This window comes from Drosophila virilis, chromosome 2 (assembly GCF_030788295.1).
Source record: "Drosophila virilis strain 15010-1051.87 chromosome 2, Dvir_AGI_RSII-ME, whole genome shotgun sequence".
In the NCBI taxonomy this organism is placed as follows: Eukaryota; Metazoa; Arthropoda; class Insecta; order Diptera; family Drosophilidae; genus Drosophila; species Drosophila virilis.
This window is the reverse complement of record NC_091544.1, coordinates 13148618-13166830: the sequence shown is the minus strand read 5'-3', so window position 1 is coordinate 13166830 and position 18213 is coordinate 13148618. Positions and strand designations below refer to the sequence as shown.

General features: G+C 40.4%; 1 protein-coding gene and 1 long non-coding RNA gene across 4 annotated transcripts; one reads left to right on the top strand and one right to left on the bottom strand.

Annotated features, from left to right (window-relative positions):
* The first annotated feature begins 44 nt into the window (after positions 1-44).
* wdn (wings down) lies at positions 45-3411 on the top strand. The gene is made up of 3 exons (XM_002053942.4): positions 45-1299; positions 1364-2571; positions 2636-3411. Exons 1-3 carry the CDS (start codon positions 266-268, stop codon positions 3037-3039), a joined length of 2646 nt encoding a protein of 881 aa, XP_002053978.2. The 5' UTR covers positions 45-265; the 3' UTR covers positions 3040-3411.
* Positions 3412-10729: 7318 nt separating this feature from the next.
* Positions 10730-12664, bottom strand: LOC116651362 (uncharacterized). Of its 3 annotated transcripts, none has more exons than XR_011416148.1 (4): positions 12369-12579; positions 12125-12289; positions 11815-12066; positions 10730-11746 (listed from the first exon to the last, which is right to left on the bottom strand). It is a non-coding gene; the product is annotated as an uncharacterized lncRNA (long non-coding RNA). The 3 variants fall into 3 exon arrangements; XR_011416147.1 differs by lacking the exon at positions 12369-12579 and adding an exon at positions 12599-12664 and having other exon boundaries at positions 10731-11746; XR_004304329.2 differs by lacking the exon at positions 12369-12579 and adding an exon at positions 12599-12664 and having other exon boundaries at positions 10738-11746; positions 11815-11999.
* Between the last annotated feature and the right edge of the window lie 5549 nt (positions 12665-18213).

The following is an 18213-nucleotide window of genomic DNA, read 5'->3' as shown; positions in this document are numbered from 1 at the left end:
TAGCCGCAAAGGCGTCGCGTCTTACAACACTGTTTGTCAAAATGGCGACTTGAGAATTCATAGCGTGACAAAAACAAAGCGCATTTCACAATATTTTTGGTGTTTTTGTGCAATATTTAATCGTTTTATCGTACAAAACCATCCGAAATGTGCAAATTAATAGTGCTGTGACTGCAAACAATAAACCAGTGTATGAAATTGACCGACGTCAGCGCTAGAAATTAAGAAACGCCGACCGCATAACCTTTACGTGTCGCAGTTGCGAATGGAGTGTAAAGGAAAAGCAAAGAGAATGAAAGAAGAGGCGCCAAGCAAAAAATTGCCGCCTAAATTATATGGCGGCGACTATGCGGCTAATGCAAGCACACCCACCAAAGCAGCCCACGATGAGATACTCAGCTCCCTGCTGCGCATTAATAATTTTGACTCCATATCGAGCATTAAGGACGAATCACTGGACATTGATCTGTCCGCTTGCGTGACAATCAGCTCCGCGAGCTTCATCAACGGCAACAGCCTCTCCTCAACGGACTTTTGGCGTGTGCTAGACGAGAGCGCCCAAAATAACACCGAGCTCAATTTATCTGCCGACGTTGGTCGCGATGAGCTGACCGCCGCCAGTCCCAGTGCAAGTTCCAGTGTAGCCAACGTGGCGAACCTATCAAATGGCAGCGCCAATGACAATACCAATTCGGAGTTTAATGTTACGTTTTTGCGGCCGGAGCCGCCAAATGCGTTTACCAATTCACCCTTTAAAAAGATAACAACGACGCCAGTGAAGGTACCCTCACCTGACCAAATGCAGGTGCAGCCGGGTCAGCCACAGCAGCCGCAGCGGAAGACCCGGCTGCCAGCAGCCACAGCGCTGCGCTTGCAGGTATTCAAGGAAGAGCCGGCCGTGGAGAAAACCGCACCAATGCAGGCCACAAAAGCACAGGTGTTGACCAAAGTGGAGCTTTGCGAGACGGAACACATGCCCCATGCATTTACCATATTCCAACAACAGCAGCCGAATGAAATGCCGCCACCAGCAACGCCTTTGGAGCAGAGTCCGAAATTGGAGGTGGAAGCGCCTCCGCCGCCACTCTACAAGTGCCTAGACTGCAATGGCTTGGTGCTGGATAATCAACAGCTGGTGAGCACACACAAGGCAGCCGCGCACCGTTTGCGTATTACCTACAATTGCACCGAATGTCAGCGTGAGTTCGAGCTGCTGGCGGGCCTGAAGAAGCACCTGAAGACGCATCGCAGTGAGGGTCGTAAGGATACCTGGAAAAAATGCCCCGACTGCGGCAAATGGTAGGTCCAAAACATCAGTCAATCATTTGAGCTAACATCAATGAAAACATTTTCAAATTTTCAGCTTAAAACTGGGCAGCATGTGGATGCATCGCAAGATACACAGCGACAACAAGAAGTACCAGTGCGATATCTGTGGCCAGAAGTTTGTGCAAAAGATCAATCTGACGCATCATGCGCGCATTCATTCCTCGGAGAAGCCGTACGAATGCCCCGAATGTCAGAAACGATTTCAGGAGCGCTCACATCTGCAGCGCCATCAGAAATATCATGCCCAGACGCGCTCCTATCGCTGCGAGAAATGCGGCAAAATGTACAAAACCGAACGCTGCCTAAAGGTGCATAACTTGGTGCATCTGGAGCAGCGTCCATTTGCCTGCACCGTGTGCGACAAGAGCTTCATTAGCAACTCGAAGCTGAAACAGCACTCGAACATTCATACAGGCATGCGGCCCTTTAAGTGCAACTATTGTCCACGTGACTTTACAAATTTTCCCAACTGGCTGAAGCATACGCGACGTCGCCATAAAGTGGATCACAAGACTGGTGAGCATCTCGAGAACATTCCCTCCTACTGCTCCAAGAAATCAACGACAACGAAGGCGCAGAAAGCAGCCGCCGCCGCCGCTGCCGCAGCAGCAGCAGCTGCATCAACGTCTGCAGAGGATCCACTGGGAAAAGCTGATGCAGAAGCTCAGCCCAGCAGTGAAACAGCCAAGGCGCCAGTTAGCAACGCGTCCGCAACAGGAGTTAAGCAGACACGCAAAAAGAAGCAACCGCAACAAGCTACACTGGCCGCTTTGGGCATCACATTGCCAGCGGGCACAGCACTGCAGCAGGTGCATCCGCCGCCGGACCGAAAGTTGTCAACTGCTGCGATGGCACAGCTGCCGCCACCGTCGCCATCAGTTTCGTCCGCACCTCCCAAGCAATTGAAGGCCAAGCGCGAACGCAAACAGCTGGCGCCCAAGCAGTTGCAACAAAAGCCACCGCCAGGCACTGGCGCGACCGTAGCAGTGCCGCAGATTAAGAAGGAGCCGTTGCAGACACAGGGGCCGTTTCTGGATTTGCACGGCCTCAGCTTGACGTCAGCTGAAGAGCTAATTATGGAGCAGGCGCTGGAGATGGAAGAGTGTGGTCTATATGATGCGCCCGTTGTCAGCACAGACATGGGTACCTCTGACAATGCCATCTCCTCTGAGGCAGCCGCCGCCCTGCACTTTCAAATAAAAAACGAATTACCCGATGAACTGCTACCTGACGACGATTTCTGTAAGTCCTTTAGTTGTGAATTCTATATCAATTATATATTAAAGTGTCATTCTTGCTCTTACAGTGCCTCATAAGCCGACCAATGGCAATCGTTTAGCTTGTCCCTCGCTCGAATCATCACCGTTCTCTTCGCCCGCATCCATGGAATTGGCAGCGGTCTCCACCAGCAGCACAACCTGCTCGACATCAACGCATGTGAGCACTGGTCGCACCACCAACTACTATCTGCCTGCCTTTACACTAAATGCGCAAGGCAAATTGGCCAGTTGCACGAGCACTGGAGCTGCCATCAACAGTTCAGGGCCCACCACGGTTTCGGTGGTAAATATGCCCCTATTGGTGCATTCGAATCAAATGTTACCCTCGGTGGATACACTGCTGTTTACTTCGCAGCCAGGCAATCGATTCTTCTCCGGCAAGCCAACCGCTGGCTCACAAGCTACGGCGGCCGCGCCACATATGACATGATCGCACGACGGCTGTTAGGCCGTCGTCAACGTTTCAACGATCTCCTGTGTCTTAATTAAGCTAGGGTTTGCGACCACATCCGCTTTGCCAGAGTAAAAGGCAATGATTCGGATTATCTTGAGTATAGTCCTTAAATATTTAAGATAGATACGACGCTATGTTTATTTTAGTAATAGACCGTAAGCAATCTTCTATATAGAGCTAAGCAACAATGTACATAGAACTATACACGCAGACATATGTATATATATAGAAATGCACATGTGTGACAGGTCTATATATGTATATGTATATTATGATTTACCACCAATACATTTATTATTTCTACGCTTAACACCAATTACAATAAAAAACAAAACAATAAAATTCACATTTTTATATATTTTTAGTAAACATCTGCTCAGTTCCACTGTGCTGCTCTCAAGCTGCTTGTCAAACTGTGTGCGTTTACCAAGTGCTACAAAACTGTATTCACTGCAGATTGCATTCGCTTGAGGGTATTCATTGTATATTTTACTTGTGGTTCGCCCTGTTGTTATTGCATCACCGACCCGCCAGTGCGCCGTTCAAATGGACACATATCAAAGGCAAGCGAAGCACTTAAACGCTTTGCCTCCGGTTGGGGTGGTTTTTGTGAGGCTTAGGGTGTCGTGGGGTGGGCACAGTGGCAATGTGGCCTGGCCTGGCCTGTGCCTGAGCCTCTGCGTGGCTAATAGGACGCACGACTTAACAGTTCAAACGATTTCTAAACAAAAAAGAGTATATATCTTTATATATATATGTTTTTTTCCTTTTTGCTACAGCTCATTTCAGCCTGAGCCTCCATAGATAGGTTGTGGCAACGTTTGCACTGGGTGGGCTTTATGTTTTTTTCTTTCTTTTTAGACCTTGATCAAAATTATATAATGCATCCACTGTTGACACATTATTTAACTAAATGATTAAGATCCCGTTGTATGTTCAGATCAGCTACTGTAGAGCACGAGCGTTGTGGGTGAGCGGGAGGGGTAATTCATATGTGCATTGCGCTCACAACATTGGTCGTAAAATATTTTATCCCGTTACCTTCGTCGTGAGCGGGGTGAGAGTAAGAGTTATATACATACATAGGTTGCGTGCTCTTGGTTGTTAATGTATTGGTGCTAAGGCCGGCTTAGAGACTATTTAGTTTGTGCAAGCTTCTGCCGTCGATCGTTTGTATCCCCTGTGCGTGTGTATAAAATCGTTTGCTAGCGAAGTTAACTTACATTGTTGTACATGTTTTATTAGTTTGTGCTCTGTGTAATTGGAAACTGATATATAAGACGTCTTCACATTCCCCGGCCTTAAAGGTAGATTTTAAAACAGTATAAATAAGTACATATGTATATTGGTAGTCGCTGAGTTTTGTAACAAAAAAAATTGGCGCGCTGTTGAGCTTGCGAGAGAAAGAAAGAGAGAGAGAGAGAGCAAAAAAGTATTAATGGTTAACAGCCGAGCATGCTCTGCATTTTTACAGAGTGTTAAGTGTCGTAATGTAAACGCGCAATGTGTAGCATATGCGTGATCAGATTGGAGAATTCGAAAAAATTGGGTGGATATATTTTTCTATGTATATAATTATCAATATAATTGCCCCAGACTCTCAAAAATTGTTGAGCACTTTTTCAATTTATGTGAGTCAGTCAATCAACTTAACAATGAGTTTCCGAGCTACGCCATCTGGTGTAGTATAAGGATTTGGTCTTGTCATTTCTATGTTGTTAGCTTAAAACATTATTTTATAATAACAAAAAATATTTAGGAAATCTTTTCATTTTTATGGGACTTACTAAAGTTTGCTTGAGACACTTGTGGCAGCACATGGAAATACCCAAATTCAATTGATTTATGTGGGGAACAAATATAAATTGAACCCAAATGCTACAAACATCGTTTTACATACTATATACATATGTTTATGGCAAATCTGTCGAGCTGCTTGCCATATTAATGAAATATTAAGGGTTGAGCAATTTGAAAAGCATAAAATTATTATGGCATGTGTCATACACGAAGTAGTTGAACCCTTTCATGTGGACAATCCGTACCGCCCCCACCCGCTCCGACACAACCCGTGCAGCAAACAGTAGCAGCAGCGGGTGTGAAGGGGTTAGCGCACAAAGGCAACGGCAATGTTGCTGACAATGTCGCGACAACAGAAATGACAGCATAATAATAATAAAAAGAAACAGTGAGTGTGTATGTGTGTGTGTGTGTGTGTGTGTGTGTTGTGGGTGGTGTGGTGGGTGTAGGTAGCTGTGAGGCATTGGCAACAGCAGCAGCAACAACAACCACAGAAATATCGAAGAGCATAAATAACTTTGCACAGACGTGTGGCATGTAGTTGCGTTTGTGTGTGTGTGTGTGTGCGGAAAATGGCAACGAGCGAGTTACAGTTAAACAACAACAACAACAACAAGAACAACAACAACAATGATGATGAGCAACGGTACAAGTGTAGGCGCCTGGCGTCTGTTTGCCAACGTTTTTGGCGCGTTTTGTAAATATTTACACATGTAGCAGTTACCTGTGATTGTTACCTATGTGCGGATGAACGGACGCCGCTGTTTATATGTAAATACATGTATTACGAGGGCAACTCAATGCGTTACCAAAATACTGCTACTTTACTCTATTATTATAATTCTATATTTGTATTACAAATTATATTTGTATACCCTGAAACCACAACAAATATGTAAAAAGGGTATGATGTTTTTGTGAAACTGTATGTAACAAAGGGGAAAAGGAGCAATAAAGTATATATATTATTTATTAGCATCAATAGCCGGGTCGATCTGGCCATGTCCGTCAGTCTGTCCGTATATATAAACGCGACACTCGTAAAACCATTAAGATTTAGAATCGTAAAATTATGAACGTAGTTGCTAAAAGTATATATATATATATATATCGAAATCCTTCTTTGAGAGCAAATCTCCTTCGTTAGTCGCCAAATTTGACAAGTAGCTTCTGGAGTAGTACTATATACAGTTGAAATAAATAGCTTTCATTTTATAGCCACCGACTCCTTAATATACCGTCTTATTTGCTTAAACATTAACATTAACATTAATATTAACATTAACATTAACATTAACATTAACATTAACATTAACATTAATATTAACTTTAACATTAATCATATGAAAATCTTGCTTATCAAAATATCGTAATTTGTTTATTTCTTTAGAAGATCCAAAAAATATAAAAAAAAACCAATTATTTTAATAAATTCCAATAAATATTAGTATTTTTACTACAAAAGGTTACCCAATTGTCAATATTGGTCTTAGGCAGTCGAATATAGCACAAACTAGTTTATTTTCATATTTTTGAAGTTCATCTTTTGTCTCTAAGTCATATTAAAGGACATCAATAAATACGATGTTTGCTTCGAATCTTGGTTTTCTATCTATAAGATTGATTGTATCCTTAGCCCCGGCTCAAGTTTCTGCACGAATGCCAGAACTTTAATTGGATTAAAGGTATTTTGCTGTTGCGCATATTAAACTTAAATATCTTATGATAAATAAATATTTGTATTAATATTATTGAGCCAACCCCTGGCAAGAGCTCAAAAGTGTACGGAATTCGTTGAGTTGGGTTGAGTTTCAATATTTGAAGTGAGCGGCGACATGTTTGTTAAAGACTTTAAGGCAAATGCCGTTATTGTTATTTATTATGGCTTGCCGATATTTTAATTAAGTTTATAATGATTGCTGCTGAAACATACGTGAATTCTACAGCCTAAATGGGCGTCAAAGTCGGCGTTGTCTTCGTTGTGGGCGTGTGCGTGACATTAGCGCCTACCCATTTAGAGCTGGTTGCCCGTTTGTGCTGTCTGCTATTGTCCTCGTCGTTGTCTACACAAAATCAAAGCCAACAAAAAGCAATAACACACCAGGCACGTGACTTGTTTACCATATTGAATTATTTGTCTATACGGTTTAAATGTGCCAGTGCACAAGACACACAAACACGGAAAACTCCAAAAAAAAAAAAAAAAAACAAAAACAGCTCCATATCCTTGCCATACTTGCGCGTAGAACAGCCACAACTTTCGCTGTGCCCTTTGCAAAAATTGAAATTATTACGCAAATATTGTTTGACATTGCCATTTTTTTTTGGTTTGTGTCCCGCCAGTTGCCAGCTACGTGCGTGGGCGTGGGTCATGCCTCATACGTTTATCCAAAACTCAATCAGATGCAAGAAATGTTGAAATGTTGTAAATGCCACGAACTCTGAGCTCAATGCCTTATCAATAGTTGAAATCGTTAGTGCTTTTATTTGGTTTTATTATTTATGCTTTGATTTATATACTTATCGATTTGTTTTATTTATGTTTGCATTCATTTAATATTCTTCATTTTGTCAACAGCTTAAATATGATGAGCTTAAAAGTTTTGTGGTATTGCCGAAAAAGAAATGATTCTGTTTTATGTACTTTGTTTAGATTTCTTTCTATAGAGGGTATTATATTAATTCCAAAGTTTAAATCACTTCCACCAATATTAAGGCCACCTTCTCTTCTAATTGAACTGAAGCCTACGAGACTTACTTGAACTTATAAGATTCGAGTAGATTCGCTTAGTAGGGAATAAAGGATATGGAAAACATAAACAAAAATCTTGAATTCTCATAGCTGCGGCTGGACTTTCCATTATCAACCTTAGAGCCGCGTTTATCACCGAATGTGTGAGGCACTTGTTAGTTGAATTTAAAGAAGGATCTTTCGAAATAAGTTTCAAGCTGATCGGATGTTAAACAAACAACTTTCACTTAGACAACATTTATATTTATCTCAAAATCTTTGATCCATATTTGCCACCGGATTGGATTGCCCGAAAAATGTAAAACACGTCTTTAATGAATTTTCATAAAGATTCTTAGAAATTTCAATTTCAATCTGGAACTTCACCCATGGAATGTTTGAACCCCGATTTCACAAATAAATAAATTGATTTCGCAAAAGTGCTCAAATTTTGGTCTCCTTAAATGTATTTCACGGAGATTAAGGGATGAGTTCGAAGCGAGTACACATTATTATTGTATAAAAGTTTGGTATGCATTTGTTATGTGTTCCATATTCTATAATATATTGTCGATATCTGGGGGTCATCGACATTTGGATGAGTATTCGCACAATCGAAAGAGGTTTGTTTTTACATGCATCGCTTGTGGTTGTTAAGAGTCTAAGGCAGCTCGTTGAAAAGCTACAAATTTTTTTTAGATGCTCGTCTTGCATCATTTTTCATTTTTCATGGCATACATAAGAGATTTTTGCATATATTTCACACAGTCAACTGACGACGTTTTTATTTCTTTTTATTTTTTTGCACAGTGCATAAATCAATTTATCAATTTCAAAGTTGCTTCGTTGCTTTTGAATAGTTGTTGTTGTTCTTGTTGTTGTTGTTATTTTTGTCGCTTTGGCGAGTTTGTAAACGTTTGTCAAAATGTTTTTACTTTTTGCCACTGCGACCACGCCCACGCCAACATCAACGCCAACGCCCACGCCCACGCCTGTGTCAACAACAGCAGCCACAAAAAAAAAATTGCAAATGCATTTTCCGCGAAACGCATAAAATGCATTTTAGTGGTAGTTGGCCGGGTGGTGCGGGGTGTGTGGGTCGTTTGATATAAACCGCCCTCCAATTCATTTGTCATTTTGTCACATTAACGCAATGGAAATGCAATATGCTAATGTCAAATTTTATGAATGAAAGAAAAATTATTTGCCTTGCAGATGCACTTGGAATAAATATTAAAATAGCCATAAGGAAACAAAGAGAGAAAGAGAGGGGAGAGGGAGAGTGTGAATGAGTGAAAACGGGGAAAGAGAGATGAAAATATCCAGAGATAGTTCCTTAGTTTAAAATTGAGTATTCGTCTTTGAAAAAATCTGAATAACTGAATACACACAAAACGGTTAAGGGTCATTCACTTCATTCACTTAATAAAGCTTCTGATATTATCATAAAACGAGGAGTTTTATTGAGAAATAATTTAAAATGAAAGCATGTAAAAGCATTCACAGAAAAACAAACAAGTTCCATTCAAAGCGAGTAAGGGGATCCCCCGACTGGGATATACAAATGTATATTTATATGCATATGTATTTGCACATAAGCCATAAAAGTTTATATGGACGGAGCAGAGTGACAGGACATGGCTCGCTGGATAGGATCGAACAGAAGTCACTTTCCGCCCAATTTTCAATGCGTTCACAGTATAAAGAGTAGCAATTTAATCTGCTAAAAAGTTGGCTCTTCAACAAAGTCGGTTTCTTTGCATTGATTACACCAGTTCACAACTGTTTCCCAAAGGTATACAAACACGAAGGGCCTTTAACCAAAAGCAGGCAAACCCCCACCGAGCAACCACCAACCACCCAAGTCAACCACCAGCCACAAGGCACCAGGCAGCAGTCTTAGCCTGGTGCAGACAATTAACGTTTCATATGGCACGCATTTAAGTTTTGCATTCTAAGTGAGTCGCAAATCTCCAAAAGCTAAAACTCAAAGCTAACTTTTGTGAGACTGTGCGTGTGTCTGTCTGTATGTGTGTGTGTGTCTGTCTGTGTGTCTGTCTGTGTGTGAAATATGGAAGTGAAATCAGCTTTTCATTAACCCATAAAGCGCAGCGCAGCGAAGGGACACAAATTGAGAGGCAGCTTCTACGGCAGCCAAAAAGTTTTGAAGGACGACATTTCTATTCATTAGCCGCAGCAGCACAACTGCAAACATACACATTACCACACACACGCACGCACACACACACACACACAGCCACACATACACTCACACAGGCAGATATAGGATTTGGTACCAAGGGCGCATTGATTTGGTATCGTTCGGTATCCACTTTGAGGAACAAAATGGCGCACGCTTTATTAGCTTGATGAAAAGTTATGAAAACTTTTGGCCAGACCTCAGACGACTTAGCCGGCAAATGATAAGCCGGCAACCGGCATGTGAGAAAATCCTTCTATTGACTTTGTCTGCGCTGTGCACTTGGCATATATGCCAAGTATGTGTGTGTGAGTGAGCGTTTCCATAAATCTGCATAATAATAATAATTTTAAATAAACCATATAAATACAGTTAAAACGTATTGTTTCTGCCAAAGTCATAGCCAGTAGCTAGCAGCCGACATGAACAGCACTCAGCCAGCAGCTAACAGTCATCTGCTAATAGCCACTGTTAACAGCAACCAGCAAACGTTAACCTTTCCATCCAGCAAAATAAACCTACTTGTATCATGCCACTAAACGCTAACATCGCTGCTAAAATTAACAGCCGGCAAGTGATATAACAGAGCTCACTTGCTCATAACATGCTGTTAGCTACCCCTCCCACAAGCGGGGCAATGTTCGAAAAGGGACAATGCAGGGGTCTCTGTTCTGTTGACTAACATTAACAGACAGCGCAGTCTGCTGCGCTGTTATGTTAAGGCTAACGCTATGTTACAGTCCACTTACTGTTGGGATAACATTGAAACTGTTAGCTGTCGCTGTAAATACGTACTGCAGTAGTAGGCAGTGAGATATGAGAAATGTATTTTTGTATATGTAAATATTATTTAAAGATCTTTCTATAACATATCTGGCAATTTTCAACATTTTCAACGAGAGAACCTACATATTTACATAAAGCAACAAGATATTAATAAAGTACATTAGCAAATTGATAATAAGCATTTGCTTAGTATTTACTTTTAATGTGAAAGATATAAATAAATTCCCAAAGTTCCCTTCCAAATTGCGGTTCGAGTTGCAAACATTTTCTCGAGCTGCACTTATATTTTTTTAATGCCATAATTTTTGGGCAACTTTTCTAAACGCCTTGCTTTGTAATTACAGACACGTGGGGATGTCTTCAGTGAGAGTATAATAAAAATAAATAAACGCCTTCAGGTCTGGTGCACATTTCATATTTTGGCTACAAATGGCAGTCATTAGGCCGGGGAATTGCTTTTCGTTTTGAGTGGCAGCTTTAAAATGATTGCCAAATGGCAAATGAAATTTGAAGCCTTTTCATTTTGTGTATATAAATATAAGTATACATATATCTACAGATATATATTAACAGACTCGTATACTATATGTGAGGTGAAATGAAGTCACTGGCAATGCGCTTAATTTGCCGCACAATGCACAAATGCCAAATGCCGGCAAAGTAAAAGGACGAAAACGCGAGCTCTTCAATGAATTCAGGCGCAAACGGGCGAGAGGGGGAATTGTGGCGGGGCGAATATAGAGAAATTGTTTTGGCACAAGAAGTGCATAAAAATGACAGTGCCTTGTGTACTCGTTTACTCGCAATTGAGTGCACAAAAGTTTTCATAAATTGCATCAATTTGCAGTTGCGGAGGGATGAAAAATATAGCTAGGTGCCGGGGGTGGGAGTGTTGGTGGGTAGCACGGGCAGACATACTTCCTGTTCTCATTCTGTTTTGCATGCGAAAGGTAAAAGCTTGTTGATTTTCTTGATGCCTGCTCTGACAAGTCTCCGCCGCACAGACACATGCAGAAAAGGAAATCCTGTTGCGCCCTTGCGCGGCATATTATTTTTTATGATTTGATTTGGCCCTTTTTTGCTCATCTTTTTTTTCTTCTTCATCTTCTTATATATTTTTTATGTCGCTTTACTGCCGCCCATCGCTGCAAATGAAGTCTAAAATGCTGTTGATTGTGTATTGAATTACTGAGAACGCTGCGCCGCATCCAATACAATGTGAAATCATGCTTACAACTTGATTGAACTCATCAGCAAAGCATCCAGTCGGCCCAGACCCCAACCCCAGCCTCAGCCTCAGCCCGCTTTATGTACATTTGCAACGTTCTTGCTCGTGTATAATAAATGTGAGCAACTTAATAATATCAAAGGAAACAGCGCACGCGATTATTGTCTTGAGTACGTGTGCATCGCGCCTAACTTTAATTGATTGCATTAGTATACAATTACGCTTAGTTAGAGTATGCACTTCTTTGTGCGTCTTTAGCTATGCATAGTTCAATTAAAACTGGCTGCGGTTTCATTAGCTTTCGCTTGATACTCACATATCCTTGGCAATTAGCGTTAGCTGTTTAGGGTGGGAAGCGTCAAGGCGGGAAAGGACATTCTTGAAGCTAAAAGAGCGAGTATTTACTGTGCCTGCAACAAATGGGGTATGCATTGTAGCTTGTATTTAAGAGTCAAATGTTGCTGCTTTTTTCCAAAAAGATCTGTGAAAAGTGAGTGCATTAATCAATATATATATAAGGTTAAATATATAAAAACAAGAGAAAAATATAAAGCTTTAACTTCAGCTTGGTCCTTGAACCCAGAATCTGTTCGCCCTTTTGGGTTTGCTATATTGCATTATTATTTATGTGCCTATACAAAATTAAATTGACAGGTAATTTGATTTGTTTTTTGGCTTATTAAATTAGTTTTGCTGCCAGACAGGCTCGAGGCGCTCGGCAAGGCTAATAAGCCCTGACCCAGGACACGAACCAATTTGATTGATTGCCTGGTGTCGCCAAACTACTTACATGCTATTATTTATGTTATTTAGCTGTATGTTATATTTTTCTTATCGAGTAAAATTTCCAAATTAGCATAGCCGACTGGGTTGAGGGCTGTTTAAATATAAATAAGACTCATTTTGCGCTGCCGCGTTAAATATGCCCATGGCCCACGCTGTGGCACATAAGTCTTAAGGGCCGCAGCAGCAGGCGCATCACCATGTGGCACGTAGTATGTGTGTGTGTGTGTGTGTGTGTGTGTGCTGTGCTCGAGAGCAAAGTGATGCGATTATCTGGCGCAGCGAAGAAAAATGTACTCCTAAATCTATGAAAAGTCAACGGGGCGGTAAGTGCGACGTGGCAGGTCGCGGTGGCACGTGCCAAACCGACTCACATTTAAAGGGTGTGTGAGCAGCGAGTACATGCGAGCACAAATGTCCTTCTGAGTGTGCGTCTGTGTGTGTGTGTGTGTGTGCGAGTGTGTATGTGTGTGCACTTCTGAGCACTCTGCCAGGACAGGCAGCAGATAATGCTCGAATGACAATTAGTTTTTCTCAGTGGCTGCCACTTGACAGCTTAAAATATCATTTACTAATTAAAATCGTATTAGATAACTCTTGACAACGATTTGCAATTCTACCCTGTAAAAAACTGTGAAGACAGCGGGCTATATAAGCTATAATGCTTGTTATAATTATCACAGAGGAGTTGTTAGTTGAATGCATGAGCATATAAAATTAATACCGAATCGGAACTGTTTGCGCTAAATGATTGAGTGATTGACTGATTGATGAACAATGCACAGCGTAAGTCGCAAGAGCTACACATTTTCGCACTATCTACGTTTCGTGGTTATTTCTTAATAAACTCGTTTCGCAAGTGTGAAAAATGCGTGAATCCAATTGAAATTGTTTGAGACGTGCTTCGCGGTTCAGTGGAAAAAGCGTGAATAGTTAGGCTTTCGTTTGATTGTCTTAGAAAATAATAAACTTGTGTCAAGTATCTGCCTTGTATACAAAACGAGCAGAGTTATGCGATATCAGTTAGTTAATAAAATAATACTAAGTAATAAATATATAATAGTACAAGTAATTTATTATTTCTACAATAAAATAGGTATTCAATTATCTAGTCATTGAAAGGATCATCTGTTTATAATGTCTTGAACTTAAAGCTGATTTTTTCTGTCCTCAAGGTCTAAAGTTTTGCTTCGAACTACTTTCAGCTTCGCTTTTCTTGCCATGTGATAGCCTTGCAATTATGGTAACCGACAGTCGAGCAGAATTTTGCGTTTAAACATTTTGTGACACTGCAATTTCCGTTTAGCTACTTATGTATCAGCTAGAAGGTAAGTGGGGCCATGCAATTTGTATGGCATTGACAGGCAGCGAAACGCTGCGCATGTCGTGTTGGTCAAGTGCTAATTTCCGCTGCTTCTTGGTCATTAAGGGCTTACTTTGTGGATGCTAATTAAGCCCTGTGCTTGATTGCAACTCAATTAACGCGTGACATTTGCATGCAATTAGCGGTTGCATTCTCTAAAGTCCTGTCGGCGATGTGGTTGCTCATTTTCAACCGAACAGGTGCTAAATGGCAAAGTTGAAGACCTTTTTCTTAACAACTAGAAGCTACACAAGCTTGAAACAATTGTTTGGCATTTACATTATTATTCGTAAAACTTCAATTGAACGGGGCGGCAAACTTTGTCGCCTGCCTTAAATGGTTATGGGAACATTTTCGTTGCGTTCAGTTGGCGTTTTATTGCGCCAAATCTTCGGGCGAAGTGCGAGCTTATAATGGCAATGCCAGATGTCCGCTGAAATTTGTTTTGGGGGTTTTTCGCCATTTCGTTGGGAGTAGGTGTTTGCGGGTTGCGAGGCATTCATCATTTTTCGACCGCCGTTTCCGTTTCCGGCTCGCACCGATTTCTGTTGTAGGTGTGAATGCGGCCGTTTTCACCCCCCGCCTACCCCTCCCTTTTGCAGCGCGTGTGGGCCACAACTTTTTATAAACCTTAAGTGGAAAACTTTTATTTAATACCCAAAGCAGTTGGCACGGCTTCTCTTGCTGTTTGCATTGTATTGTTTATGCCACCAAATTCGATTGCCTTCTGTCTGCTCGAAATTTAAAAAAAAGAAATATGTAGGCCGCACAAGCGACTTCTCCCTTTGGCCGTGTCACGTCAGGCAAAAAGTTGGTCTAAACGATTTTAACGCCTTTTGCACATTTTTTTTTTATAATATTTTTTTTTAAACTTTTGTGTAGCAGCGCGCGCCAATAACAGTCTGAAAGTAGGCAATAAAAATTGTCAAACAAATAAATGCTTGTAGTACAGTGAGGACTCGCTGCGAAAGGCCAAAGCTGATTTGTGAGAATGTCAAAAAAACTGAATTTCTTGTTGCTCGGTAATAAATAAATTTGATTTACAACCCGGTTCGATTTGACGGTAGTATTTTCTAATATAATATGTAAAGGCATAAGATTGAGTAATAAGTAAGTTTCATTTACAATGTTTTTGTTAACGAGGCTCCACTGTAGATTGCCGCAGGTATTAAATTGGGAATAACATTGAGCCCCGAACAACATTTTGTTATATTGTTTTGTCAGTATTTGTTTATATTTTTTTATTTCAGTTGAAATCCGAGTTTTTGAATTCTGACATATTTATTTTAATTTGACAGTCGGGAGTATGGCAGCATCTATTGAACCACAGCTGCTGATGAGGGGAGAAGGGGCAGACGGGAAACTTGGCTGCGGCAATCAACGTGTAGTGTTAGCAGCGACAACAAACAAGTTTATTTTTTTATTAATATTAATTTCTATGTACATAAATTTTGTTGTCGTCCGCGTTAGCCACATTTTTCGACAGGCTTCGTTGCATTTTAATTTGACGTGCTGGTGCTCTGGCGGTTCACCAGCAGAAGTGAAAGTTGCTGTCAAACTGTGCTGCAATGGAAAATGCGGCATATGCGTGAATGCGGATGTTGGAAAGTTTTTTTTTACAGGAATTTCAGCTGCATAGCTAATGTTTTAATTATATTGAAAAAAAACTGAAAGTCGTTAATAATGTAAATGTTAAATTACGCATCACATCGTTTCCTCTTTAAACTAAAGGAAAGGGCATGCGAAAATTCGTTGCGCCGCTTGCAAAATACTTCTTCAACTCAATGTTTCGTTAGTTTATTTTTTTATTTTTTTTTGAATCCCGTTGTAAATTTTAATTTATTTATGTTCTATATGTATTTGTTTTTGTTGTTTGCTAGCGATTCGTCCTAGCTGTGAGGACATGTGCATTTCTCGTGACGAACTGTATAAATTTTACCGCCAACTGCTGCCCGTTGCCCGTATCCCTTTGCCCCTTTGCCCTTGCTGCTGCTGTTGGTGGTGTAAATTTCAAGCCAAGGGTAACACCTTTTTGCTGTCATGCTGATTAAGGGGGTTGCTTGTCGGTTGTCGGTTGTATCTGCGCGGATTTTCTATACGCTGAACCCACTGAAAATGGGCAAAAAGGGCATAATGTTTTTATGCAAAGGTATGTAACAGAAAACAGGTGCTCAATAGCAATAGCTAAACACGTAATTCTTAAATATATATCTATGTCTTTTCCCACATATCTTCTTCTTCTTAAATATATATCAATATATTCTCCCATAACATGCGCCTGTCATTTGTTTCGATATCAAAACGGATTTTATTATAAGTACCTTCCCCATTCCCATCAAGCATTTATTTATTAAAGATCGGATATTAGGCACCGTAAATATTAAATTTGTGTGTGTGTACGTCTTTTTGTATATAGTTAAATGAAGTATTTGTTAAGCCTGCTGCTTAGGGTATCGCCTAGTCGGGCTTATCTTATTCAAGACCTCTTTGTTTTTTTTTTCTGTCGTATTTATAACACATAAAAAATAGAGTTTTTGTTTATTTTGTTTTGCATTTTTTGACGCTCCAGTTTAAATTTATTTAACTGAAAATTGTTAGAGAAATAAAATCTGGTTTGTTTCACTTTTCGTGGCACGCAGCCGTTCAGCACGAGGCGCGCCCCGTGTGCTTATGGTGATTGATTTGTTTTGCACCGTTTTAGATTGAAATATTTGGCGATGGTTTTGGGCCCGTATTCAATTTGTGCATTTAAAGTTTGCTATGATTGTCACATGATATGCATTAGTTTGAATTGTTTCTCCTAGGCGCCGTAGACAGCTTTATTGTTAAAGCCTTTAAACAATACTGTATGGAGCTTTAATTCTCTGTATCGTTTGAATATATAAACGCTTTCGTCCACTTAACTATCAATAATTCTGATTAATACATAATTAGCAATAGTTACTAATGCTGTGCTGAGCCTACGCTGCGAGTCCTGGGGCTGCTTTTGATGGCCAAAAGCTGCTGAAAGCCAACAGAATTTAAATCAGTTCGTCTGACTTTTGTTTATGACCCATATGATCCGCTTGTCAAAGCAGCAAACGTTAGATTTTCCAGCACACGTTGCGTATGCGTAATCAAAATGTTTTGCCTGGCGAATTGAAAACATAAACACTTGGCTGGGCAGTGGGCCGGACTATGAGCCGGATAGTCGGCCAGACTATTTTCCGGCCTTTGCTGCGTGTTGAGAACGTGTCATGTGTCGTGTCTAATGGCCAAACAGATGCTGCGCAAATAAACAGCAGAATTTCGAGCTATTGGCCAGGCTCTATGTGGATGATTGGGCGTGTTAAGGATAGAGCATCTCCTTTTTTATACACTGTTCACAAAGTAAAAACAGGATATTGGTTATTTGCAATGTTTGTTTTGCTTAAAGCTAGACACTTTATACCTATTTTCGTTAATATTCCCGTCAGATAAAGTGTTGGCCCGCGCTCTAGAGTTAAATAATTGGTGGAAAGACGATTGAAGACCTTATCTAAGGAACGACCCAAAATTATTGCAGCCACACAACATGTACAACTAAGTAGAAAGCCCCATTAAATGTTTTAACTGATTTTAAATTGTTAATAGAGTATTGCGTAGTCGCTTCACTCGACTCCATTCCATATAATCAGGTTTTCGATTGTTTTTAGCTGTTTTTCAAATTTTACCTTGAATATATTCATCATTATTATTATTATTGTCCTTTTTTTTATCATTATTTATTTTTTACATTCCTCGATTTCTTTTTCTGCATCTGAAATAAGTTTTGAATAGATTGCCTGATTAATTTAGATCTTCTATTTAGCTAACACTTAAGCTATAAAACTAAAGTTGAACTAATCAATCAAAGTAACTGAGTTGATGAAATTTAAGAAATATTTCACTACATTGAATTAGGCGGCGCCTTTGCTCATTTGTTGAATTTATGTGCGGCACTTAAACTGAATTGACAATCAATGGCCAAGGCCAAAGGCAAGGGGAGTGGCTGGGGGAGTGGCATAGGCCATTGGCTGGACCAAGACAAAAGGCAATACAAGCACCAACTAGACCAAAGCTCATAAACAATGCGGCCAATTTACATGCATTGGGCCGACACACGCATTGTGTGTGTGTGAGTGAGTGTGTGTAAGCGCTATGGCCATGTTGTTGTTGTGTTGGGAATAAAAAATTGTCCCTTTTGTTGCATATAAAAACAATGGTCCAAAGAACTTGAAATCAATTTCAAACGTTTTAGC